At 47.5% G+C, this 23,767-nt stretch overlaps 1 protein-coding gene across 7 annotated transcripts in view; it reads left to right on the forward strand.

Moving 5' to 3' along the window:
* Nucleotides 1-23,767, forward strand: part of hmcn1 (hemicentin 1) — a 92,615-nt gene that overhangs the window by 53,394 nt on the left and 15,454 nt on the right. For 4 of the 7 annotated variants that reach the window (XM_081695578.1, XM_081695582.1, XM_081695583.1 and 1 more), the window contains exons 36-74: nucleotides 1-40; nucleotides 1,801-1,902; nucleotides 1,999-2,175; nucleotides 2,371-2,522; nucleotides 2,675-2,798; nucleotides 3,659-3,834; nucleotides 4,424-4,520; nucleotides 4,937-5,059; nucleotides 5,434-5,631; nucleotides 5,722-6,003; nucleotides 6,405-6,572; nucleotides 9,880-9,993; nucleotides 10,243-10,329; nucleotides 10,552-10,743; nucleotides 11,126-11,302; nucleotides 11,520-11,633; nucleotides 11,738-11,883; nucleotides 12,181-12,331; nucleotides 12,783-12,971; nucleotides 13,148-13,261; nucleotides 13,383-13,570; nucleotides 13,906-14,002; nucleotides 14,358-14,519; nucleotides 14,603-14,716; nucleotides 16,094-16,293; nucleotides 16,390-16,471; nucleotides 16,854-16,985; nucleotides 18,419-18,568; nucleotides 18,761-18,920; nucleotides 19,165-19,289; nucleotides 19,750-19,933; nucleotides 20,273-20,370; nucleotides 20,676-20,954; nucleotides 21,261-21,457; nucleotides 21,749-21,830; nucleotides 21,913-22,049; nucleotides 22,974-23,115; nucleotides 23,290-23,434; nucleotides 23,543-23,670. The exon at nucleotides 1-40 is cut by the window's left edge and continues 84 nt beyond it. In XM_081695578.1, coding sequence (XP_081551704.1) covers nucleotides 1-40; nucleotides 1,801-1,902; nucleotides 1,999-2,175; nucleotides 2,371-2,522; nucleotides 2,675-2,798; nucleotides 3,659-3,834; nucleotides 4,424-4,520; nucleotides 4,937-5,059; nucleotides 5,434-5,631; nucleotides 5,722-6,003; nucleotides 6,405-6,572; nucleotides 9,880-9,993; nucleotides 10,243-10,329; nucleotides 10,552-10,743; nucleotides 11,126-11,302; nucleotides 11,520-11,633; nucleotides 11,738-11,883; nucleotides 12,181-12,331; nucleotides 12,783-12,971; nucleotides 13,148-13,261; nucleotides 13,383-13,570; nucleotides 13,906-14,002; nucleotides 14,358-14,519; nucleotides 14,603-14,716; nucleotides 16,094-16,293; nucleotides 16,390-16,471; nucleotides 16,854-16,985; nucleotides 18,419-18,568; nucleotides 18,761-18,920; nucleotides 19,165-19,289; nucleotides 19,750-19,933; nucleotides 20,273-20,370; nucleotides 20,676-20,954; nucleotides 21,261-21,457; nucleotides 21,749-21,830; nucleotides 21,913-22,049; nucleotides 22,974-23,115; nucleotides 23,290-23,434; nucleotides 23,543-23,670 — 5,725 coding nt within the window. The remainder of the gene's footprint in view (nucleotides 41-1,800; nucleotides 1,903-1,998; nucleotides 2,176-2,370; nucleotides 2,523-2,674; nucleotides 2,799-3,658; nucleotides 3,835-4,423; nucleotides 4,521-4,936; nucleotides 5,060-5,433; nucleotides 5,632-5,721; nucleotides 6,004-6,404; nucleotides 6,573-9,879; nucleotides 9,994-10,242; nucleotides 10,330-10,551; nucleotides 10,744-11,125; nucleotides 11,303-11,519; nucleotides 11,634-11,737; nucleotides 11,884-12,180; nucleotides 12,332-12,782; nucleotides 12,972-13,147; nucleotides 13,262-13,382; nucleotides 13,571-13,905; nucleotides 14,003-14,357; nucleotides 14,520-14,602; nucleotides 14,717-16,093; nucleotides 16,294-16,389; nucleotides 16,472-16,853; nucleotides 16,986-18,418; nucleotides 18,569-18,760; nucleotides 18,921-19,164; nucleotides 19,290-19,749; nucleotides 19,934-20,272; nucleotides 20,371-20,675; nucleotides 20,955-21,260; nucleotides 21,458-21,748; nucleotides 21,831-21,912; nucleotides 22,050-22,973; nucleotides 23,116-23,289; nucleotides 23,435-23,542; nucleotides 23,671-23,767) is intronic. The other 3 variants (XM_081695580.1, XM_035528917.2, XM_081695579.1) reach the window with 2 other exon arrangements.

Below are 23,767 nucleotides of genomic sequence, written 5' to 3' on the forward strand. Positions count from 1 at the left end.
GCCGGCGAGACTCAGCAGCACATTCGCCTCAGTGTGCATGGTAAGAGATGTTATAAAGCAGTTATAAAGTCTCATAAAGTGTTATAAAGCATACATAACTCCTGAACTCCTGTAGCTAGAACAAGGTGATAGCAACCCCAAAATCTTTGGTTCGATTGCCAGGCAGTACATGTGCTGTTATACTGATACATCACTCTGTGGATGAGTGTGCGTGAGAGAAAGTTCCTCACGTGATGGTTGGCGTAGGTATGTGTGTGGGGGGAGGTGTGTGTAGGATGAGTGTGTGAGAGAAAGCTCCTCACGTGATGGTTGGTGTAGGTGTGTGTGTGGGGGGAGGTGTGTGTAGGATGAGTGTGTGAGAAAAAGCTCCTCACGTGATGGTTGGTGTAGGTATGTGTCTGGGGGGAGGTGTGTGTAGGATGAGTGTGTGAGAAAAAGCTCCTCACGTGATGGTTGGCGTAGGTATGTGTGTGGGGGGAGGTGTGTGTAGGATGAGTGTGTGAGAAAAAGCTCCTCACGTGATGGTTAGTGTAGGAATGTTTGTGGGGGGAGGTGTGTGTAGGATGAGTGTGTGAGAAAAAGCTCCTCACGTGATGGTTGGCGTAGGTATGTGTGTGGGGGGAGGTGTGTGTAGGATGAGTGTGTGAGAAAAAGCTCCTCACGTGATGGTTGGCGTAGGTGTGTGTGTGGGGGGAGGTGTGTGTAGGATGAGTGTGTGAGAGAGAAAGCTCCTCAGGTGATGGTTGGTGTAGGTATGTGTGTGGGGGTAGGTGTATGTAGGATGAGTGTGTGTGAGAAAAGGCTCTGCACGTGATGCTTGGTATAGGTGTATGGGGGGGGTGTGTAGGATGAGTGTGTGTGAGAGAAAGCTCCTCACGTGATGGTTGGCGTAGGTGTGTGTGTGGGGGGAGGTGTGTGTAGGATGAGTGTGTGAGAAAAAGCTCCTCACGTGATGGTTGGTGTAGGTGTGTGTGTGGGGGGAGGTGTGTGTAGGATGAGTGTGTGAGAAAAAGCTCCTCACGTGATGGTTGGCGTAGGTGTGTGTGTGGGGGGAGGTGTGTGTAGGATGAGTGTGTGTGAGAAAAAGCTCCTCACGTGATGGTTGGCGTAGGTGTGTGTGTGGGGGGAGGTGTGTGTAGGATGAGTGTGTGAGAAAAAGCTCACGTGATGGTTGGCGTAGGTGTGTGTGTGGGGGGAGGTGTGTGTAGGATGAGTGTGTGAGAAAAAGCTCCTCACGTGATGGTTGGCGTAGGTGTGCCTGTAGCATGGCACTCCAGTTCTAGAAGGTTGTTGATGATCACAGCAGCATCTGTGCTCTCATCCGCCCCATATACAGAGGGTGGCACTGAACACACACACACACACACACACACACACACACACATACACACACACACACACACACACACACACACACACACACACACACACACACACACACACACACGCATGCACGCACGCGCACACACACACACACACACACGAAACATGAAACTGTAGAACCAGCACACACACACGCACACACACACACACACGCACACACACACACGCACACACACGCACGCGCGCGCACGCACGCACACACGCACACACACACACACGCACACGCACGCACGCACACACACACACACACACACGCACGCGCACACACACACACACACACACGAAACATGAAACTGTAGAACCAGCACACACCACATTGCCATGCTCTGAAGTATTTTTCCCATATGTTTCTCATGCTTAAAATGATCTACATAACTCTGACACAGCCAGCACAAGGTCATTGTTTCTGTTTCACAGAGCCTCCCAGCATTCAATTTGCTGGAGAGACTGTCAATCAAACCATCCTGGTGGGATATCAAATCCAGTTGGAGTGTAAAGCGACAGGAAGTCCCATACCCGGTAAATAGCGTCAGTTTATACAAGACATGATTGTTGCTTTGGCTATAGATGTGTAAATGTCTTGGTGACGATGGTGGTGTTTTTTGCGTTTTGCAGCTCTAACCTGGTATAAAGATGGTCGACCCCTGACCAGCGCGGCAGGGGTTAGGATCCTGAACCGGGGGCAGGTGCTTGAGATTGACCGTGCACAGGTGTCTGACGCCGGCACCTACAAGTGTGTGGCAGTCAGCATCGCCGGCAAAGCGGAACTTACACACGGCCTGCAGGTGTATGGTGAGCGTCTGGGTCCACGTGTCTGTGCATGTGCACATGGACGAGAGGACTCTAGACATGGTCTCCCTAACGTGTTAAGATGGGCCTGCTCATATATTCTCACTGCTTGTGCTACGTTTGTTTTTTACTTTGGACTCTCTCTGACTCTCTCTCTCTGACTCTCTCTCTCTGACTCTCTCTCTCTGACTCTCTCAGTTCCTCCCTCCATCTCCAGTAAAGGTGGTGTGGTGACGGTGGTGGTAAATGACCCATTGCGTCTGGATTGCGAGGCCTCAGGTCTGCCTGTCCCCAGCCTCACCTGGCTGAAAGAGGGAAGCCCTGTGTCCAGCTCCTCCAACGGCGTCAAGGTAATGACCTTCAAGCTCCAGCACCTCCACCGCTTGGCCCTTCACTGCTCTACCTGTTGCAACCAGGTGTGCTGGAGCAGCATAGTCACCAAAATCTCCAATCGTTCTCCTGGTTATTCCCTGTGGGTCTTGGGGTGTGTGTGTTTGTGCAGGTGACTGTGGGTGGCAGGGTTCTGTCATTCGACAGCGCCCAGGTGAGCGACACAGGCCGCTACACCTGCGTCGCAGTCAACGCGGGTGGAGAGCAGCAGAGAGAATATGACCTGCGCGTCTACGGTAAGCACACCCATGCCTGACGCACACTACCCCAGAGGGACATTCTTCCCCCGCCCACGTCCTGTGCCTCATCATTCTAATCTCATTTCTAATGTGTTCTCAGCAGTAATAAATAAACAGAAAACAGACCATGCACATGTTCAGCATTAAAATGAGCTTGGTTTTATGCACTTTGAGTTGAAATGTGATCACCGCTTCCTAATTAGATGACAGCATAACAGAACTTTCTGCCCATAAACATTCAACATGCAATGCCTTGTAGGGAGATTTCAAAAATTTTGACTTTCATCTTAAATGTTTGCACTAAAGAGATTAAGTCTTTGAGAATAAGTGCTTCCAGTCTTGGTAGGGCGAAACCACATGCCTGGAGGTAGTGCGTTTTTCTGAAGTCACAGCCCGGAGGCCAAAGTAATCTCCCAAGAAAATAACATGGCTTTCATTTTCATTTTGATGAAAGCTTATAACTGAAAGTCATAATGTGAATAAGCATGTGTCTATATATTTTTCTTATGAATTGCTGCCTGATGCCACATTGAGTTCACTTTCAGAGAATAGGGTTAGTACAGAATTTCTGATAACAACATTTGTAGCACTGTTGATATGATTACATTCAGACTGCGTATGGTGTATAGCAACAAGCATTTCTATTGTTCTTGAGGTTGAATGAGAACAAGTAGTGAAAAAGCAGTAGTAGCAGTAACAAATACAAAGTGAGCTATAGGACCAACAGCAGAAGTACAACAATGGATAGTAGACAGCAGCACACATCAAAGAGGACAAGCACTAAGTCCAGGGCAGCTGTTTTCATGATGCACTCATATGTGTGTATGCGTGTTTTCGTTCTTTCTTTTGCATTCCAGTGCCTCCCAACATCATGGGCGAGGAGGTGAACATGACTGTCCTGATTGGTCGCTCTGTGGTGCTGCGCTGCCAGAGCGACGCCATCCCCCCGCCCACTCTTAGCTGGCACAAAGACGGACGACTGCTGTACAGGAGGCCGGGCCTGATCGTGTCGGCAGACAGCAGCGTCCTGCAGGTGCGGTTCACCTCCAGAGATCCAGCCTCTCTTGAGCTTTCTTCTGCCCTGCACACACCTCTGTGCTGTTCACTGCCAGATTTGCAGAGACCAGAGAACTGCGCCGTTTAGTGTTTTCCTGGCTCCGGCACATGGCATGATTCTGAAGAGTTGTTTCTACTGATGAAACCAGTGACATCTCTAAATTTTGCAACCATGGGGCCCTTCAGGGGTGTTTGAAGATGTTATGTTGGGTCATTAAACCTGCAAAATGTCTGGACCCACCAGTGGGACCCACCTACTTCATATTTTCCTCCCTCACCATATAATACCCTTCATAGTGGGTGATGAAGTTATTGAATAATTCACAACTGTTATTAAATAATAAGCCTTAAGACTAATAAGGTTAATAAAAACTAGGAATTAACAATTCAACATATTTGCAAATATTTACTAGTAGACTGTCTACTATTACTTGGTACACTAATAGCTTTGGTATTGGTTGTATTTGCCAATCTCAGAAAGATTGCCAATGTCTAAGATATAAGATGTAAGACCCATTTATCAAAATTAGCCACTGCATTTGTTTTGGCTATTTTTGAGTCTGCAGATTACAAATGCCCAGCTACAGGACACAGGCAGGTATACGTGTGAAGCGACCAATGTTGCAGGCAAGACCGAGAAGAGCTACAATCTGAACGTGTGGGGTGAGTGTGGCTCTCGCGTGTCTGATGGAAGCACACATTCACACACTGATGTTTGAATGTCAGTATAGGGACACTCTTATTGCATTACAGTTCACTGAGGTCTGGTGAGTTGAGGTGCACTGAACAATGGGAGATGATGTCAGTGACATTACATAATACAGTAAAAACCTTGGGTGGGAATGACATGATTATTCAAACAGCAAACACCCTTGAGTGTCTGTATGTGTGTGTCTCTGTGTGTGTGTGTGTGTGTGTGTGTGTGTGTGTGTGTGAGAGAGGGAACATAAACTGGTCAGAGGATGTGCAATGCTCACTCTCCATCCGTCTCTCTCTCTCTCTCTCTCTCTCTTTCTCTCTCTCTCTCTCTCTCTCTCTCTCTCTCTCTCTCTCTCTCTCGCTCTCTTTCTCTCTCTCAGTGTCCCCAAGCATCCGTGCCTCTGAGGAGGTGTCCATTCTTACAGTGACTGAAGGTGGTCTCATCACTCTGGTCTGTGAATCCAGTGGCATACCACCCCCCAGCCTCACCTGGAGGAAAAATGGTATTATCCTCTTCTTCATCATTGTCATTAGCAGCAGCATCACCATCATCATCTTACAGTTTTCTTCTTCTTGTGTCATATATCTTGATACAATCATGTGTGTGCATGCATGCGTGTGTGTGTGTGTGTTCAAGTTCAAGTTCAAGTTTGGTTTATTCGTCACATACATAGTCATACACAGTATAACGTGCAGTGAAATGGTGGCGAGTGCTCTGTCCAAACTGAGGAAGAGAAACAGGGGTGCATAGAGAAAAATATATATATGCAGATAAATATATATATTCTATATATTCTATGTATGTACAAAAGGGACACTGTGTGTGTGTGTGTGTGTGTGTGTGTGTGTGTGTGTGTGTGTGTGTGTGTGTGAGCAGGCTCAGAGCTGAAGGCCGACTCTCGTGTGCGTGTGCTGTCTGGTGGTCGTCAGATGCAGATCTCCAGTGCACAGCGTGCCGATACAGCCTCCTATACCTGCAAGGCAACCAGCGCCACTGGCAGCGCTGTCAAGGAGTACAGCCTGCAAGTATACGGTACTGTATACTGTAATGAAGGACAAAGGACTATGATTCTAAGTACAGCCCATCGTACACACTGTTGTTGTTAATCCCTAAAATAGGAAGAGGGAATGACGTAAAATATTCCCCCTCCTTTCCCTGCTTTAGTACGTCCCACCATCAGCTCGACGGGGATCCTGAGAGAAGACGTGACAGTGGTGTGGGGAGGAGACGTCAGCCTGCAGTGCGAGGCAGATGGCGTGCCCAGGCCTGCCATTACCTGGCTGAAGGACGGCAGGCCACTGGGTACCGGCGTCGGTGCTCAGGTCCTTGATGAGGGCAGGCTTCTACACATCCGGGATGCCCAGGTGGCCGACACTGGCCGATACACCTGCATTGCTGTCAATGTGGCTGGCCAGGCCGACATCAGGCACGATGTGACCGTGCACGGTATGAGCGTGCGCACTACTTTTGCAGTTGAGGAAGGAATGTTACTCTTTGTCTGAAGATTATATGCAGTTTGACCCAGTTAGAAGAAGAATACTGCAGACCAGTGATAAGATATATGCATATAATAGTCCAGGGCCATTACATACAGCATTATTAATGAGTGTTTATATAGTAAGAGTATATGTTTGTTTCATGTGTATGATGTGTGTGTGTGATATGTGTGTGTGTGAGTGTGTGTGTGTGTGTGTGTGTGTGTGTGTATGTGTGTGTGTGTGTGTGTGTGTGTGTGTGTGATATGTGTGTGTGTGTGTGTGTGTGTATGTGTGTGTGTGTGTGTGTGTGTGTGTGTGTGTGTGTGTGTGTGTGTGTATGTGTGTGTGTGTGTGTGTGTGTGTGTGTAGTTCCGGCGAGCATCAACATGCAGGTCCAGGGGTCTCAGAACGTGAGCGTAGTGGTGAGGAACCCAGTGGCCCTCACCTGCGAGGCCTCCGGCATCCCCCTGCCTGTCATCACCTGGCTCAAAGACGGACAGCCAATCAGCGCATCCAGCTCTGTCCGGGTCATCTCAGGTATTAACTGCCTCCTTTCGCAACCCACTCTACTCATGCTGTGATTGGTCTATCTCATCTGCACTTTGTGGCATGTGGCCAATAGCCTGTAGGTGTAACAGGATTGTTATGGTGGGAGGCCAAGCTCAACAACACAAAAGAGACAACGGAAAAGACAAGCACCGAGCCAGAGGGTCTCGTGTTTGAAACAAGTAAAAAAAATCATCAGGTGGGATTGTGGGATTGATCACATGGACTCAGGTGGGAGTATGCTTGGTGTGTTTGTTGCTGCCGCTTCTCGCCAGATCTTATACTTTTTGCTGCTATGTTTTTCTTTCATGGATCATAATTTGATTAGATTTTTTTTTGGTTTATGTTCTGTGTGGGTGTATCTTGACCTTACCTGCCTTCCTGCTGTGAGCTCTCTCCCTACTAACCTTCACTTTGGCTGTTTCTTTATTGGGTGAGTTTTTAACCGCTCTTTGAAGTTGTCGGCTGCCAGCAAATTGGATATGTTTGGTTGCAATGTGTCTCTTTGCTGTTCTTGGGCTTGTTCTTGATTGGTATAGCAGGATGGCTAACGTAGCATGGTGAACAGGTCCGAATCGCACTGGCCATGGCTTTTTCTACTGATGCGGACTGGTTCTCTGTCAATAAAGATCTGCCATGATCTTTTCTGGTTGTATGTAGCATCCTTTTTCTATTTTTTGCCTGGGAGTGTTTGGGGCTGGCCTACCTGCCTGGCACTACTGGGCTATGCTGCTCCAATACACGCCATTACAACTCTGCAGCTTCTGTCCCCCCATCGCTTGGACTCTTCCACCTAATGCTATGCCAGTCACTTGGCACTGCTCGCCACCCCCATTATATTCACTGCTCCTATAGACCTCTGTTCTCTACTTTCTGGAGAAATGGATGACGCCAGTGAAGCTCCCCCCTCCCCCACCTCCTGCTCCTGAAGAATTAACTTTGATGATGTTTGCTGTCTCCCAGCCCCCTGGGGAAAACTCTACATCTAATAAACTTAACTTTGCATTGCTAAACTGCCACTCCCTCACGGATAAAGCCTCCATATGCCACGATCTCAAATGTGCAAAACAAATTTGACTTATTCTTTCTTACTGAGACTTGGCAGCAACCTGAGCACTACATCTCAATTTGCTAACACCCAATAGCCATAATTATTTGGCTAAGCCCAGAAGCCAGGGAAAAGGTGGTGGTCTGGCTGCTGTCTATAAAAACACTCTTAATGTCTCTGCCTGTACCTTTCATGAGGTCTCCTCATTTGAATATTTGGTGTTGAAGCTAACTGTTTCCTTACCAGTACTGTTTTTGTTAATCTACCGACCACCCAGTACATCTTCAGACTTTCTGTCAGAATTCAGTGAGCTTCTCACTCTGGCCAGTGCAATGTGTTCAACGATGGTTGTGCTAGGGGACTTTAATATGCATGTTGACACTGATTGTTCATTTTCAGTTGAATTCCTATCTGTGCACATGGTCTTACTTTCCACTATTGCGCGGATGACACTCAGATCTTTATTAACACCAAAGCTAACGCTATCCTACCACCTCCTAATTTATTCTCCTGTATCCAAGATCTCAAGCAGCGGATGAGCATAAACTTCTTAAAACTCAGTTCTGGCCCAAATATCAAAATTCTCCAATCTTAAAATAAATCTGGACAGTATCTTGATCAGTTGCTCATCCACGGTTAGGAACCTTGACGTACTCTTTGACTCCTCTCTCTCTTTTGAACCTCACATCAAGTCTGTGGTCAAAAATGCCTTTTTTCACCTCCGTAATATCGACTACTGTAACTCTCTCCTCATCGGCATCCCTAACAAAACCAACTTCAATATGTCCAAAACTCAGCTTCAAGAATCCTCCTTCATATAAGGAAATCACTCTACATCACTCCTAGTCTACATAAGCTACACTGGCTCCCTGTCCCTGAATGCATTCAGTTCAAAAGCCTCCTCCTTACATTCAAAGCTCTGCACGATCTTGCATCTCCCTGTCTAGCTCAACTCTGACACCCTTACTGCCCCACCCGTACACTAATGCAGTTCTCCTCTCCATCCCCAAGTTTAGACGGGTGTCTGTAAGAGGCAGATCCTTTAGTGTCATGGCCCCAAACTATGGGACACTTTACCTCAATCTCTCTATCTCTGCTCCACACTCTCCTCCTTCAAATCTCAACTTAAAACATACCTCTTCTCCCAACACTTTTCATAACCTCTTTTCTTGTCCGTATTTGTTAATTATTGTGTTATTTCTATCAATTTGTGTCAATTTCATTTTTCTTTTCACCGTCATTGTAAAGCAACCTTGTGTCTGTGAAAGCACTATATAAAATTAACTTATTATTATTATTATTATTATATCAGTCGGGTCCTCCAAAGCAAACACGAGCAACTGGTGGATCAGCTGTGGACGCCGGAGGTGCATCCATCACTTGGTGTTGCACTGATCCAGACCTCATAAACCACACCAGAGGCAGAGGTCAGCTCTGCAAGCATGTGCTGTAACTGAAACCCCTCTGAACACAGAGCGTGACTTGTGCTCCCTGGTCACCCATGCGGTCAGCAGCCTACGCTATGTATTTACTCCCCTACGTTTATTACATAATCAGGGTGTGTCCCAGTGGGCTCCCCCAGGAGTGGAGGCATGCTTAAGCTGAAGGCTACTGTGATACAAACCACATTTACTAACCATATTAATGGCACACCACCAAGGTTAATGTAGGCACACTTTGTGTGTGTGTGTGTGTGTGTGTGTGTGTGTGTGTGTGTGTGTGTGTGTGTGTGTGTGTGTTTGTGTGTGTACAGGTATCTCTTTGAAGCTGTTAGGTTTTCATTTTGAAACACCATGTGAATGAAAATGAGAGTGAGTCATGTGGGTGGGTTGAGCTGCTTGTTTAAACAGCTGTGTGGTCAAGCTCAGCAGTTTCACACAAAACAATGGGGACATTTACCAAAGCACAATGATGACCTGGATTCAGGTTCAGGTTAGCGATCCCTTCTGCTGAGCCTGTTCCCAGGTAACTTTAAGGCTTCTGTTACATTTAACAGTGCATCCAAAGCCAGGATTTCTTTCACTCCTATGAAATGAAAAGCTGTGCACAGAAAAAGCAGTGTCATCTCACACTGCATTAGTTATTCTCACTGGCAAAAAATGTAAAAAGTGATTTCATTCCCAGGCTACATTTCCGGTAGAGTTTAGTAGGATTCACTGTGAGCCTATCATTGCACTGTACTGGCTTGCCATGTTGTGGATAGACAGAAGAAGTAACCAATCACACCTGTTTTACTTTTGGATTTTGTAGGTGGGCGGAGCCTGCGTTTGATGCATGCTGCAGTGGAGGACGCTGGGAGGTACACCTGTATAGTGTCTAATTCTGCCGGAGAAGACAGGAAGAACTTTGACTTGGATGTACTGGGTAACATTACAAATTGTGGGCCATTTTAACTGTGGGCCAATTTAATGTACTGTTTGACTGAGACACTCATTCACAATTAGCCTGTAAAATGTCTGACAGCTTGCAACAGCATCTACTTCGGCGTATTCTTTTTTTGTCTGTTATCCTTTTGCAAGCTCTGTTAGAGTTCAGGTCAGACATCCGTTTGGACATCAAATGTTGCAGCTTGCTTTTTGCTGTATGCCGTAAGAGCTGCTCTGTTTTCCTTAGTTCCCCCCAGCATTGTGAATGGAGGTGGGGTTCAGGATATAAGAGTGAAGGAGGGACAGAATATCACACTGACCTGTGAGGTCACTGGTACGTCATCTTTATTCAGTACCCACACACACACACACACACACACACACACACACACACACACACACACACACACACACACACACACAGATGCACACACACTTACATACACATGCTCCCACACAGTTGCCAATTGCACCCATATTCATATTCTTCCTAACTAAAGTTCAATTTCATATTAGATCCATTCCACACTGACCTCTGACCTTTGGTGTTTCTTAGGCAACCCAGTGCCAGAGATCACGTGGCTGAAGGATGGTCAGCCAGTGGCAGATGAGGCACAGCTGCAGGTGATGTCCCACGGGCGCTTCCTGCACGTCAGCTCTGCTCAGGTGGCTGACATGGGCAGGTACAGCTGCCTGGCATCCAGCGGTGCTGGAGACGGGAGTGCACACTTCAACCTCATCGTCCTCAGTATGTGCCTCTTTAGTTTGTGATCTGGTCTCGTATTGTCTGTTGTGTAGTGTCTCCCTTTTCAATGTATGTTAGGCCATATCATGCCTGCACTGAGATTTTAATTTATACAATTTGAAGTAGATACATTACAGATACATTCAGTATATTCAGTATTATCACCCACATTGAAAAAAAGGTTTGGGGGGGAAATATGCCCTGACTTATGGATTGATGCCTTTTGAAGCTCTGTGGTGCTCCAGCAAAGCGGTAGCATTTCCACCACTATCAACAGAACCAGATTGCTATACCGACCAAACTCATTTAGCACAGTTCACTTGTGTCTTGTGCATGAGGCTCTTGAACGTTTGAGAGTGTGCTAACCCGTGCTGTTGTGCCCCAGTTTCCCCCAGCATTGCGGGCACGGGGCCCGATGGCTCCTCGTCCGAGGAGGTTACAGTAACCCTGAACAGTCCCACGTCTCTGGTCTGCGAGGCACAGTCTTATCCCCCTGCTATCATCACCTGGCTCAAAGACGGCACGCCTTTCCTGTCTAGCCGCAACGTCCGAGTGCTGCCAGGTGACCCGCCCCACCTTTGCTCTCCACTCCATTTCTGCTGCCGTGTGTCGTTGCATATCGTCAGCCAATCTGTATCAATACATCTAACAACGATGGCAGCAATAGCATCATCATCGTCATCATCATCATCATCACTGATAACAGCAATAAGTACAAATTAGGATTACTAATAACAATACTAAATACTAATCACATTACCTGTAACTGCCTGTGGCAGGAGGTCGAACACTCCAGATTCTGAACGCACAGGAGGAGGATGCTGGGAGATACACGTGTGTGGCCACAAACGAGGCTGGAGAGACCCTGAAGAACTACGAGGTCAAAGTTTATAGTGAGTGTGAGAGTTATGGCTGCACCGTTCTGAACATGCGGCCGCCTTGATGGTGGTATGGCTTACATTTTGTGTGTGTGTGTGTGTGTTTTACCTCCACATAGTTCCTCCTATTATCAGTAAGGATAGTTTTCCTGGAGAAGGATTTACCCCGAGGGAGATCAAAATCAAAGTCAACAACACCCTGACGCTGGAGTGTGAGGCACAGGCCATCCCAACCCCCACGCTACACTGGTACAAAGATGGCCAGGTCAGTCTCACACACACACACACACACACACACACACACACACACACACAGATAAACACAAACAAACACACACACACAGATAAACACAAACAAACACACACACACACACAGATAAACACAAACAAACACACACACACAGATAAACACAAACAAACACACACACACGCACACACCACACACACCCAGATAAACACAAACAAGCGCACACACACACACACACGCACGCACAGACACGCACACACTTGTGTTGTGTTGTCCTGATCTGATTACTGACACCTTCGCTCACCGTGTTTGTAGCTCCTGAAGGCAGATGGCCGTGTTACAGTAACAGCCAACGGCCGCATAGTTCAGATAAAGCAGGCTCAGGTGTCAGACACGGGCCGTTACACCTGCATCGCCACCAATATAGCTGGGGAGGATGAGAAAGACTTTGATGTAAATATACAAGGTGAGCAGGGTCTCCACAAGCCACAGTCTTTACTTTTTATCATCCATATAAAACTCAGACAGCACTTTTGATGTGTTAATGTGAAATACATGAAATTTAAAACAAAATTTAATCTGGAATTTAAAAAAAAAAAATGAAAGGCCACATTTTAAAGGTTGCTGTTGTTTAGCATATTAGATAATTAAATCTCAAACAAACTTGAGTTTATTACCTTCATTAAAAATACTGTGCTAATTGAGTCTGGTATAGGCTTAATTATGCACCAGCAGTAATGCTTGTGTATGGCTCCCTCTAGTAGCTGATTCTTTTAAATCAGATTCAATATCTTAATTTCAGCCTCAATATCTTATATTAAAAAAAATATTAAAAATCCATATTTTGTGTCCTTTTAATCTGGATGTCTGACATACCAGTAGGTATTGGGTATGATAAAATGGCTTCTCTCTCTCAGTTCCTCCTAGTTTCCGGGGAAATGGGGACTCCAGTGCAGGCCCCGGCTCCACAGGGGAAGTGAAGCAAGTGGTTCTGAATAACCCGATCTCCCTGTACTGTGAGACCAATGCCATGCCCCCACCCACTCTCACTTGGTACAAAGACAGGCAGCCGATCATTTCTACCGACAGAGTGCTCATCTTACCTGGCAAGTGTGCTTGGCCCAGTTTGTGTGCGCTCTGCGAAAACGCTACTTGCTTCTTACCATGTATCTTATCACTTTCAAATCTACAGCATAATTTGATGTGTTCATGATAAAATTGAATTTGTCTTTAAGTGTAGGCCTATGAGACTTTGAGCAGGTGTGTTCTGGGTCCTCTGCAGGTGGTAGAGTACTTCAGATCCCCCGAGCCCAGGCAGAGGATTCTGGGAGGTACACTTGCATGGCCATCAATGAGGCTGGAGAAGACTCAATCCAGTATGATGTTAAAGTATTGTGTAAGTACATTCCCAAAAGTAGGAAAAGTAGAATAAGAGCTTAAGGTTTGTTGCCTAGCAACATTCATTTACAGAATAAATAAATATTTGTGTGTGTGTGTGCCTGCGTGCATGCGTGCAGTGCCCCCAACTATCCGTGGAGCTGACAGAGACACCCCCGACGAAGTGACAGTGCTGGTGAATAACAACGCCCTGCTAGAGTGCCATGCGGATGGAAGCCCTGCTCCGAATATCAGCTGGCTCAAAGACAGCCAGCCTCTGCACCCAAACGGGACGCACACTCTTCTCTCCAGTGGCAGGACACTGCAGGTGAGAGAAGCACATGAAAACATCTTTACCCTAGGCTTGTTCACGAGTTGAATTGCTGAATTATGTGAGTTTGGGGGCTCAGTGGTTGCTCAAATGGAAAAATATGATGTGAAATGTAACAGAGTGCAATTTACTGCAGTTTAAGACTACACTTGTGCCTATTGAAAATAGATTCTGTTGAATATGGATGCTTTCAAATCATTAATCTACACTGAGATCCTTTACAAACTGGGGAGACCCTCAAACTATATGATATGGGATGCACTGTGGAATCTGAAGGTTAGTACATGGAAGGGTGTATCAGTATGTGTATGACTGTGTTTTCTGTGTTTCAGATTTTGAATGCTCAGGTGACCGATACAGGCCGTTATGCGTGTGTGGCTGACAATGTGGCTGGAAGTGCAGAGAAGTATTTCAATCTGAATGTGCACGGTGAGCTGGGCACACACGGAATCTCTCTATCGCTTTCTCTCGCGTGCGTTCTCTCTCTGTTCATCTCTCCACTCCCACAGTGTTTCCTACTGCTTGTGGCTTAACTGGGGAATTTGTAAAACAGTGGAATTTAACAATATATACACGCTGATATTCTCCAGCTCTGTACATTCAGTGCGGTAATGGTCATAAACTCTTGCCTCTTATGCAGTATCCAGACTACACAGTACTGTGTATGTGTGTATGAATATCTGTTAGTTCTGAGTCAGTGGTTGAAGGATGAACTCTGTCGCTCGGCTGGTGAACGAGGTGAACATGATTGCTGACCTGGTTGGTCTATTGCTGTGTGTTGCAGTCCCTCCCTCCATAGCGGGCATGAGTAGGGAGAATGCCACAGTGGTGGTGAATAACTACATCTCTCTAAGCTGCGAGACCACCGGCATCCCTCCGCCGACTCTGGGCTGGCTCAAAGCTAGGAGACCCGTGCAGGAAACGACCAGCGCACTTATCATGCCCGGTACATGCACAAACACCTCTGTACACACAGACAGTCCTTTAGCTCAGTGTATGCAATCCGTCGCACTCTCTGGTCTTTCTCAGGTGGGCGTACGCTGCAGATTCTGAAGGCTAAGATGTCTGATGGAGGGACGTACAGCTGTGTGGCCATCAACCCGGCAGGACAGGCCCAGAAGCTCATCTACCTCACAGTGATGGGTCAGTGTGTGAGAGAGAAAGAGAGAAGAGAGAGAGAGAGAGAGAGAGAGAGAGAGAGAGAGAGAGAGAGAGAGAGAGAGAGGGAGGGAGGGAGAGAGAGAGAGGGAGGGAGAGAGAGAGAGAGAGACAGAGAGAGAGAGAGAGGGAGGGAGAGAGAGAGGGAGAGAGAGGGAGAGAGAGAGAGAGAGAGAGAGGGAGAGAGAGAGAGAGAGAGGGAGAGAGAGAGGGAGGTAGAGAGAGAGAGAGAGAGAGAGAGGGAGAGAGAGAGAGAGAGGGAGGGAGGGAGAGAGAGAGAGAGAGAGAGAGAGAGAGGGAGGGAGGGAGAGAGAGAGAGAGAGAGAGGGAGGGAGGGAGGGAGAGAGAGAGAGAGAGAGAAAGAGAGAGAGAGAGAGAGAGGGAGAGAGAGAGAGGGAGAGAGAGAGAGAGAGAGAGAGAGAGAGAGGGGGGGAGGGAGGGAGAGGGAGAGAGAGAGAGAGAGAGAGAGAGGGAGGGAGGGAGAGGGAGAGAGAGAGAGAGAGAGAGGGGGGGGGGAGAGAGAGAGAGAGAGAGAGAGAGAGGGAGGGAGGGAGAGAGAGAGAGAGAGAGAAGAGGGAGGGAGAGAGAGGGAGAGAGAGGGAGAGTTATAGTTGGATTACTTGGATTAATTGAAATTATTTCTCAGGACACTAAAATGTGCTTTTTAAGAAGTTTGAATATTGTCGAGTCTTAAGAAAACAATCTAAATTTTCTTATTATTATTGATAAATATGAAGCCAAGGAGCTTAAGAAATCATCATTCACACTTTGACAACCTGCTTTTATATCCCATCAAGCACCAGGGAATTCACAAACAAGAAGTTTTTACTGTATCTACACTATCCAAAAATTTTGCATTTACTCATAAATCCTTTAATTCTCTCGCTTATAATATTATTTATGCATATCTGTGCAGTTAAGCGTATAATATCTGCTATGACTGTGAGTAAGTGTGTTTATCTGTGTGTGTGTGTGTGTGTGTATGTGCGCGCGTGTGTGCGTGCGTGCATGTGTGTGTGCGTGTGTGTGCGTGGGCGTGCGTGTGTGCGCGTGTGCGCGTGTGTGTGCGCGTGTGTGCGTGTGCGTGCGTGTGTGTGCGTGTGCGTGCGTGTGCGTGCGTGCGTGTGTGTGCATGTGTGCATGTGTGTGTGTGTGCGTGTGTGTGCGTGTGTGTGTGCGTGTGTGTGCGTGTGTGTGTGCATGTGTGTGTGTGTGTGTGTGTGTGCGTGTGCGTGCGTGTGTGTGTGTGTGCGTGTGTGTGTGTGCGCGTGTGCGCGCGTGTGTGTGTGTGTGTGTGTGTGTATGCGTGTGTGTGTGTGTGTGTGCGTGTGTGTGTGTGTGTGTGTGGATTCCTTCCTGCAGTGCCCCCGAGCTTCAGGGACAGCAGTGATGCGCTGGTGATGGTGAGTGTGCGTGTGGGGAACTCTGCTGTGCTGGAGTGCCAGCCCCACGCCGTGCCCTCTGCCGCCATCGCCTGGTACAAGAACGGACGACTCGTCACCGAGACGACCAACCTTCGCATCCTTGCAGATGGACACATGTTGGAAATCAGACAAACTGAGGTGTGTGTGTGTGTGTGTGTGTGTGTGTGAGCGGCACTGAGAGCAAATGAGAAGCTTGATCCCCATGTTCCTCATGCTACCCTCTCGGCCTTCTAGTTGTCTGATACTGGCCAGTACGTCTGCACAGCCACCAACATCGCTGGCCGAGTGGAGAAGAACTTCCATCTTAACATCCATGGTTAGAGGTTTTCACTTAAATCTTTTTTCTCTTAAAAGGCCCACCTATGCCTTTGTGTTGTTTTGCCACCTTTCACATGCTGAAAAGCTTCTCCCCCTTGGTTTCCATCATATGTTCATGTAGTGCAGTGCTGGCTAGGCAGTAATCTTCAGAGCAACCTCAGCACTAGAATAATCATGCACAGTATACTCTGTTATGCATTTTGAATTTCAATGAAGGACTTTATTCACACGCTCTCTAATGGTCTCTAATGGTGTCTTAAACGTGCTTGCGTGCGTGCGTGTGCGTGCGCGTGCGTACATGTGTGTGTGCGCGCGTGTGTGCGTGCGTGCGCATGCGTGTGTGTGTGCGTGCGTGTGCGTGTGTGTGCGTGTGTGTGCAGTGCCTCCAAGTATTGATGGCCCAGCAGAGGAGCAGGTGATGGAGACCATCAGTAACCCAGTGACCTTGTCCTGTGATGCAGCGGGTATCCCTCCACCTAGCCTCACCTGGATAAAGAAGGGCAGAGTAATTGGTGAGAGGGATCTTACCCCACCGTTCTTCACTTCTTACCCCACCGTTCTTCACTTCTTACCCTACTGTTCTTCACTTCTTACTCCACTGTTCTTCACTTCTTACCCCACCGTTCTTCACTTCTTACCCCACTGTGCTTCACTTCTTACCCCACCGTTCTTCACTTCTTACCCCACCGTTCTTCACTTCTTACCCTACTGTTCTTCACTTCTTACTCCACTGTTCTTCACTTCTTACCCCACCGTTCTTCACTTCTTACCCCACCGTTCTTCACTTCTTACCCCACTGTTCTTCACTTCTTATTCCACTGCCCTTCACTTCTTTCTCCACTACTCTTCACTTCTTACCCCACTGTGCTTCACTTCTTACCCCACCATTCTTCACTTCTTACCCCACCATTCTTCACTTCTTACCCCACCGTTCTTCACTTCTTACCCCACCGTTCTTCACTTCTTACCCTACTGTTCTTCACTTCTTACCCCACCGTTCTTCACTTCTTACCCCACCGTTCTTCACTTCTTACCCTACTGTTCTTCACTTCTTACCCCACCATTCTTCACTTCTTACCCCACCATTCTTCACTTCTTACCCCACCGTTTTTCACTTCTTACCCCACTGCCCTTCACTTCTTACCCCACTGCCCTTCACTTCTTACTCCACTGTTCTTCACTTCTTACCCCACTACCCTTCACTTCTTACCCCACTGCCCTTCACTTCTTACTCCACTGTTCTTCACTTCTTACCCCACTGCCCTTCACTTCTTACCCCACCATTCTTCACTTCTTACCCCACCATTCTTCACTTCTTACCCCACCGTTTTTCACTTCTTACCCCACTACCCTTCACTTCTTACCCCACTGCCCTTCACTTCTTACTCCACTACCCTTCACTTCTTACCCCACTACCCTTCACTTCTTACCCCACTGCCCTTCACTTCTTACCCCACTGCCCTTCACTTCTTACCCCACTGCCCTTCACTTCTTACTCCACTGTTCTTCACTTCTTACCCCACTGCCCTTCACTTCTTACTCCACTACCCTTCACTTCTTACCCCACTACCCTTCACTTCTTACCCCACTACCCTTCACTTCTTACCCCACTTCCCTTCACCTCGTACCCCACTGCCCTTCACTTCTTACTCCACTGTTCTTCGGTTCTTACCCCTTTGCTCTTCTCTAGTTCCACAAGGCCACCCTGCACGTTCTCTGCTCAAAAACTTTCCACTCTCCAGCAATCACAGAAGCCCTCTGACTCTGTCATGGCATAGTAGGTAAACACTACACTGTGCAGTACCTTCTCCCTCCAGTGGTGGCAGTGGCCAACAACTCTTTCTATGCATTTCTCTGTGCATTTGTTATTAATTTGGAACACCCAGGACCTTCTTCCTAGAAACTTATACGGCTTCTCTGAGTGTTTGTCTGAACTAATTTCTAGAGAATTCTGAGTCTCTGGAGATGCACATCCTGTCAGGTGGCGGGAAGCTGCAGATTGCCCACTCACAACTGTCTGACAGTGGCACCTACACCTGCCTGGCATCCAATGTGGAGGGCAAAGCCCACAAGAGCTATCACCTCACCATACATGGTAAATAGCCATACCAACCATCATTACAGTCCTGTACTTTGTGTGGTATGTCTAACCATACAGTAACATATGACTTTTTAATTTTGCAGGGTTTTTTTTTTTTGATGGTCTGGTTGTCTGTATTTCTTTTTTTCTGTTAGTCTGTTTCTTTAGTTGTCTTTAGTGAATGTAATGATCTTGGTGGCGCTGTAGTTCCCCCCAGCATTATAGGATCAGAGCTGCCTGGTGAGGTGAGCGTTATGCTCAATGCCAGCGTCCAGCTGCTGTGTAGAGTCGAAGGCTTTCCAACCCCCACAATTCAGTGGTTGAAGGATGGCAAAGCTCTCAGCCAAACTGATCTACAGAGTATCAGGTGTGTGTGTGTGTGTGTGTGTGTATGTGTGTGCGCGCGCGCGTGTGTGTGTGTGTGCGCGCACGTGTGTGTGTGTGTGTGCGTGTGTGTGCGTGTGTGTGCGTGTGTGTGCGTGTGTGTGAGCACTCAGCCCTTTTTGCCCTGTTCTTGGTGCTCGGCATACAGTTCAAGTAAAAACATATATGTTGGTTTTATGTATTCAGTTCATTAACACATTATGACAGTCCTATATCTGTCCCTGTAGGATCAGTCCCGACGGCAGTACACTCACAGTAACCGCCACTCACACCTCAAACGGTGGCAAATACACGTGTGTGGCCACCAACAGCGCTGGAGAGGAGGACAGGATCTTCAACCTGAACGTGTACGGTGGGTTCATGTCCACCCACAGAACAAAAACCCTCCACAAAACAAAATGAGATGAAGGATCTTCAACCTGAACGTGTACGGTGGGTTCATGTCCACCCACAGAACAAAAACCCTCCACAAAACAAAATGAGATGAAGGTCCTTTGTCTCATTTACTAAATTCCAGTGTTTGATGGAAGCTATTTCGCTTTTAGAGATTAGAGATTTAAGATAATTAAATTAATTAAATACTGCAATTATAGTTTTAGTCAATACTAGTTTTACTTTTATATGAAGTGGTTGTTTGAAAATTGGGCTGACAAAACCATCAACGCACTGGGTAATAAATGGGCTTGGCAGCAGTTTGTTGTTGTATTATTTTACACTGCTGTATTATGTTATGGTCCTGAGGCCCTGCTAGAGTTCACTGGGAATTAAAAGTTGAGCCCCTGTTTCTGTGACTGCCTCTTCCTTTCCCCCAGTGCCTCCAGCGATCCAGGGTAACGGTCGCGCGGCCGAAGAGCTGAGCGCCGTGCTGGACAGCTCAGTGAGCGTCGAGTGCGTGGCCAGTGGGTCTCCACCACCCCAGCTCAGCTGGCTGAAGAACAGCCTACCACTGACCGTGTCTGCCCACATACGCCTGCTCTCTGCCGCGCAGGTCCTCCGGTAAACGTGCCTCCACGGACTACAGGCATTAAGATCCATGAAGGATTTAGGGTGTAGCAAGCTAATATTAGCTAAGCTGATTGGGCCTCTTACTATATTCACATTAATTATTCACATATTATAGTCACATCACCACATCTTTGGAATTCTTTTTAATGTGTGCTTAGGTTTTACCTGGGTCTGGGAATGTGTCTATAAATGTGTTAATTTAGCCTACTGTATAATAACTGAATTGAACTGAAGTGAATTCAACTAGTTATGTGCAGTATGACAGATAATAATAACTGTCTGCCAAAATGTGCATGCGGTTGTAACTTGGTGTGTATCTGCTTTGGTCAGCATTGGCCGCGTTCAGGTTTCAGATGGAGGTACCTACACCTGTGTGGCCTCCAACCGAGCCGGAGTGGACATCAGGCACTACAACCTGCAGGTGTATGGTGAGTTAGCGCCACTTACAGGCTTTCTGGGATAAGGCATCAACAGAGCCAATTGTAGAAAATGAATCCGTTTTAACCTTTTTAATTTAAATAAGTAATGAATGAAAGCATCACATTTCTTTAAATAGAACAACAATAATGGAAACCCATCTAGCAGACCAAATCAGACTTAAAAATTGATGATAAAAACCTTCTGTATTTTATACATACTCATGCTCATGAAAATGGACATAAATCTGATATTTGTCCATAGATACACATACAGATAATTAACTGTTAATGCTGTGTGGCTGGTGTGTGCTCAGTCCCACCCAGTCTAGATGGGGCGGGCAGCACAGACAATGTGACAGTGGTGAAGGGGACCGTGGTGGCTCTGGTGTGCGTGTCGGACGGTAACCCCTCCCCATCCCTTGCCTGGCTGAAGGAGGGTGATGTCGTGCCCCTAGACGCCCACATCGCCCTGCTGAACCACAACAGCACCCTGCAGATTGCTCACACGCACGTCAACCACACGGGACGGTACACGTGCATCGCACGCAACCTCGCGGGTGAAGCCCGCCGACACTTCAGCCTCAAAGTGTTGGGTGAGAGAGAGAGAGAGAAGCATACTCACGCACATACAAACACATGTGTGTGTGGAATGATTATGGCAAGTAAACTTTATGAAGCTGTACAGACGACATGCAGGCTGTCTATATTCCTTCATGATTAGTCCTTTGATGATTCCTTGATGATTAGTTTGCAGCTGTGCAGTAAGTTGAATTCCCTACACTTAGCTTGAGTTGAGTGCATTGCTCTGTTATTGCTGATTCTACACTACAGCGGGAGACAGAGGGCAAGAAAAACAGACCACAGTGGCATAAAAATGTGCCCCCTCCTTTCTTTCCCAGAACCCCCACGGATTAAAGGCTCGGGGGCCCCCACTGAGGTCCCAGTGGTGGTGCACCACGCCCTGGAGCTGGAGTGCCAGGCGGAGGGCATACCCACTCCAACACTCACCTGGCTGAAGGATGGCAGGCCGCTGCCCCAGACGGATGGTGTGCTCCTCCTCCGCGGGGGAGAGGGGCTCCGCATCACCTCCGTTCAGGTCAGATGCACACCAACCGCTGTGTGCTGTGTTGTGTGTACTGTCTGGTCATTAGTTAGTGTTCAGTGGAGCCATAATGCTGTTGGGTGATTGCTGTGATACCTGCATTCTTACTGGAACAAGGCCAAAGAGCATGATACATAAAAGCAGAGAGATATACTGAATTTTGTGAACTCCTACAAACACTCCTCATATTTGTTAAAGACAAGGTAAGTTACGCTTGCTTTCTTGACCCCTATATATTGACACATGAGCACAAATCCAATGCTTGTCTCTGACACACACATGCAGGTGGAGGACATTGGGAGATACAGCTGTTTGGCCAGCAGCCCTGCCGGAGATGATGACAAAGAGTTCTTGGTCAGAGTGCACGGTGGGTTCACCACTACACTTCGTGACACATCTTAAACACAGGAGCCTGGGCCTGTTGTGACCTAGAACGTTGATACCCACAGTACCCCCCAACATTGCTGGGGAGAGCAGCATGCAGGACTTGTCTGTGCTGCAGAACAGGCAAGTGACCCTGGAGTGCAAGTCAGACGCTGTGCCGCCCCCCACCCTCTCATGGCTCAAAGACGGTGCTCCCTTGAAGGTTCACACACACGCACACTCACACACACACACGCAGTCCCACACACACACACTCACACACACACACACACACACACACACACACACACACACACTCACACGCACTCCCACATACACACGCATACACACGCACTCACACACACACACACACACACGCACTCACACACACACACACACACACACGCACTCCCACATACACACGCATACACATGCACTCACACACACACACGCACTCACACACACACACACACACACGCACTCCCACATACACACGCATACACACGCACTCACACACACACACACACACGCACTCCCACATACACACGCACTCACACATACACACGCACTCACACACACACACACACGCACTCCCACATACACACGCACTCACACACACACACACACATGCACTCCCACATACACATGCACTCCCACATACACACGCATACACACGCACTCACACACACACACACACACATGCACTCCCACATACACACGCATACACACGCACTCACACACACACACGCACACGCACACACACACACACACATTCCTGAGGATAGGGCTGTTTCTGACTGCATTTTACATTTACATTTTCATTAACCAAGTTCTTAAGACTACAAAGCAATAGTTGATGACCTAGAAAACACCATTACCATGGGTTACCGTTAGCACAGGTGACCATTAATAATATCTAATAAATCAGTATATACTCATATATACTTTCATCAGGAAACAATGCAGGCACTTGCTTCTTTGTTGCCAAATATCTATGTCTATATGACCTCTATTAACTGTCTATTAACTATTAACTATGACCTCTGACCTGGAGTTTCTATTTATTGACTTGCTTACTTATTTGTCTTGAGTAACCGTGCTATCTTTTTATCTTAATTTATGTGTCACACTCATCTCCTCTCCTCAGACATCTCCACGGGTGCGTGTGCTGTCCGGTGGCCGATACCTGCAGATCAACAACGCCGATCTGGGAGACACAGCGCGCTATACTTGCCTGGCCAGCAATGTTGCCGGGGAGACAACGCGTCATTTCAACCTCAGCGTGAATGGTGAGTAACAGTCACTGCGGGTATGAATGATCAAGTCTTCATATTGGTTTTGCTACATTTAGCTGCATGAATGTATATGATAACTGAAAAATATGCTGATCAGATTTGGTGTGTGTGTGCGTGTGTGCGCGTGTGCGTGTACGTGTGTACGTGCGTGAATGTGCGGGTGTCCAGTCGCTCCTACTATAAAGGATGGTCCTCAGGACATGTCTGTGAACATGAACCAGCCGGTGGTCCTCGAATGTGTCGTCAGTGGAGTGCCTGCCCCTCACGTCACTTGGAGGAAACACGGAGCCATTCTGTCTGGAAATAGCCACAGGTCTTACACCATACAGCATGAAGATCAGTCCTCGACCCATACCACTCTACATCAGCTCCACTCAATTTATTCGGTTCAGTTGGCCTAATGGCTCTCCAACCTGGACAGGTACAGGTTTTCTGAGGACGGCTCCCTTCACATCCACTCAGCCCAGGTGACTGATACGGGCCGCTACCTGTGCATGGCCACTAACCCAGCAGGCACACAACGCAAGAGAGTGGACCTTCAGGTGTATGGTAAGTGCACACCTCTTACAGTAGAAACTATCACATGTTCACATAATGTCAAAGAAGCTGAAACTATACCACCTACCCAGTATTTCTTTGGTTAGCA

Source organism: Electrophorus electricus, chromosome 2 (genome assembly GCF_041902795.1).
Source record: "Electrophorus electricus isolate QZ-2024a chromosome 2, ASM4190279v1, whole genome shotgun sequence".
NCBI lineage: Eukaryota > Metazoa > Chordata > Actinopteri > Gymnotiformes > Gymnotidae > Electrophorus > Electrophorus electricus.